Source organism: Etheostoma cragini, unplaced genomic scaffold (assembly GCF_013103735.1).
Source record: "Etheostoma cragini isolate CJK2018 unplaced genomic scaffold, CSU_Ecrag_1.0 ScbMSFa_924, whole genome shotgun sequence".
In the NCBI taxonomy this organism is placed as follows: domain Eukaryota; kingdom Metazoa; phylum Chordata; class Actinopteri; order Perciformes; family Percidae; genus Etheostoma; species Etheostoma cragini.
Window position 1 is genome coordinate 1 of NW_023269564.1, and position 2,765 is coordinate 2,765.

Here is a 2,765-nt window from a genome sequence, read left to right on the forward strand (position 1 = left end):
GGGTTCTGGTCTAGTTGTGTGTGAGAGAGAGAAGACTGGGTTCTGGTCTAGTTGTGTGTGAGAGAGAGAAGACTGGGTCCTGGTCTAGTTGTGTGAGAGAGAAAAGACTGGGTCCTGGTCTAGTTGTGTGAGAGAAAAGACTGGGTCCTGGTCTAGTTGTGTGAGAGAAGGAAGACTGGGTCCTGGTCTAGTTATGTGAGAGAACAGACTAGGTCCTGCTCTAGTTGACTGGGTCCTGGTCTAGATGACCGGGTCCTGGTCTAGTTGTGAGAGAGTTCTGACCCAGAGAGACTCCGTCGGGGAACTCGTCCTTCAGGTCGAAGACTTCTCCGAACGCCCGCAGGAACTCCAGGACCATCAGAGCTTCACCAAACAGCTCGGCCTGGAGACGGGTCTGCACTGGGACCGGACTGGGCAGGTCCTGGTTCAGGGGGGGACAGCATTACACATCCATCTGCTGTCACATCATCAGGAGACGTCATGCTTCTCCCTCATTTCTATAATGTTACAATGTCAGATGTTCATCTCTTAACTTTCTAAGTCCCAGAGTCCAGTAGGACCTGAGTCCAGTAGGACCTGAGTCCAGTAGGACCAGCGTCTGGTAGGACCGGGCTAGTGGACCAGAGTCCAGTAGGACCTGAGTCCAGTAGGACCTGAGTCCAGTAGGACCAGGCTTGCATCGGGTTGCTTTTCTACTACAGTTGATTTGAACTACATGTCAGGTGTCTGTTCTGTGGTGCGTTCACTGACCTTCAGGTCTTCACACTCCATGTCTTCTCTGGGTTTGCTCCACAGCTTCAGTCGCTCGGCGTATTTCTTCTTCTCCTCCTTCAGCTTCTCTCGTTCCTGTAGAAAAATTGTCGTCATAAAACCATCCAAAGTTTTTAATATCCAGCTAATACATAGTCTGTCCACCAGAGGACGCTCTACAATGTCCCCGTTAGTGATATACTGTCCACCAGAGGACGCTCTACAACGTCCCTGTTGACCCTCTGATTATGTTTTTTGTGGTTTTTCTACATTTTATTGATCAGAACTTTAATATGCAGTGAGGAAAATAAGTATTTAACAAGTTCTCCCACTTAGAAATCATGGAAGGTCTGATGTCCTCGTAGGTGCATGTCCACTGTGAGAGACATAATCTAAAAAAAACAAAAAAAAGGTCCACTGTTGGAGCAATCATTAGAAAATGTAAGAAGCTAAACATGACTGTCAGTCTCCCTCGGACTGGGGCTCCATGCAGGATCTCACCTCGTGGGGTCTCAATGATCCTAAGAAAGGTGAGAAACCAGACCAGAACTAAACCTGGAGGAGCTGGTCCAGGACCTGAAAAGAGCTGGGACCACCGTTTCCAAGGTTACTGCTGGTAATACACTAAGACGTCATGGTTTAAAATCCTGCATGGCCCGGAAGGTTCCCCTGCTTAAACCAGACCAGGTCCAGGCCCGTCTTAAGTCTGCCAACGACCATCTGGAGGATCCAGAGGAGTCATGGGAGGAAGTCATGTGGTCAGATGAGACCAGAATAGAACTTTAGAACCAGGTTTGGAGGAAGAAGAATGATGAGGACCATCCCAAGACCACCATCCCTACTGTGAAGCATGGGGGGTAGCATCATGCTTTGGGGGGTTTCTACACATGGGACAGGGGGACTGCACTGTATTAAAGGAGAGGAGGACCGGGGCCATGTATTGGGAGATTTTGGGGACCAACCTCCTTCCCTCAGTTAGAGCATTGAAGATGGGTCGAGGTCTTCCAACATGACAATGACCCAAAGACCACAACCAGGAGAACCAAGGGGGGGCTCTGGAAGAACCAGATCTAGGTTCTGGGGGGGTCTAGCCAGTCTCCAGACCTAAACCCAACAGAGGATCTTTGGAGGGAGCTCAAACTCCAGCCCAGAAACCTGACTGGTCTAGAGAAGATCTGTGTGGAGGGGGGGCCAAAATCCCTTCTGCAGGGTCCCAGACCTGGTGCAGGACTACAGGAACCGTTGGAAACAAAGGCTGCTGGACCAGATATTAACATGGATCTTCTCAGGTATTCAAATACTTATTTACAGCTGTATCATACAAATAAATAGTTAATAAAATCATACGTTGTGATTTCTGGATGTTTTTTAAATTATGTCTCTCACAGTGGACATGTCTCTCACAGTGGACATGTCTCTCACAGTGGACATGTCTCTCACAGTGGACATGTCTCTCACAGTGGACTACGAGGACATCAGACCCTCCATGATGTCTAAGTGGGAGAACTTGTAAAATAGCAGCGTGTTAAATACTTATTGTCCTCACTGTATTTTGATGTTCTGTCGTGACAATGAAACCAAAAGTTCTTCTAATGTGTCTCACCCTGTCCTTCTCCAGCTTCCTGCGCTCCTTGTCCTCCCTCCTTCTCTCCTTCTCCTGTTCAAACCTCCTCCGGTGCTCCTCCTTCAGCCGGTCCCGGTCCTCCCGCTCCCTCCTCTTGGCCTCCTGCATCTCCTCCATCTCCTTCTTCACCTTCTTCAGCCGGGTCTGCTCCACGTTGTCTCTCTGCTGCAGCAGCTTCTCCCTGAGCAGGGACGGGCTCGCCTGCAGACACACAACCATACACACACACATTAACACACAATCAGATATACACAACCATACACACACACACAATATCAGTCACACAACCATACACACACACATTAACACACAATCAGATATACACAACCATACACACACACACAATATCAGACACACAACCATACACACACACACACACACACATTAACAC

At 48.8% G+C, this 2,765-nt stretch overlaps 1 protein-coding gene across 1 annotated transcript; it reads right to left on the minus strand.

Annotated features, from left to right (window-relative positions):
* Positions 1-220: 220 nt before the first annotated feature.
* Positions 221-2,575, minus strand: LOC117941540 (bromodomain adjacent to zinc finger domain protein 1A-like; the record flags this gene model as incomplete). The annotated part of the gene is made up of 3 exons (XM_034866545.1): positions 221-421; positions 751-846; positions 2,354-2,575. Coding segments are annotated over 3 exons (519 nt in total), but the record flags the coding sequence as incomplete, so codon positions are not given.
* Positions 2,576-2,765: the final 190 nt, after the last annotated feature.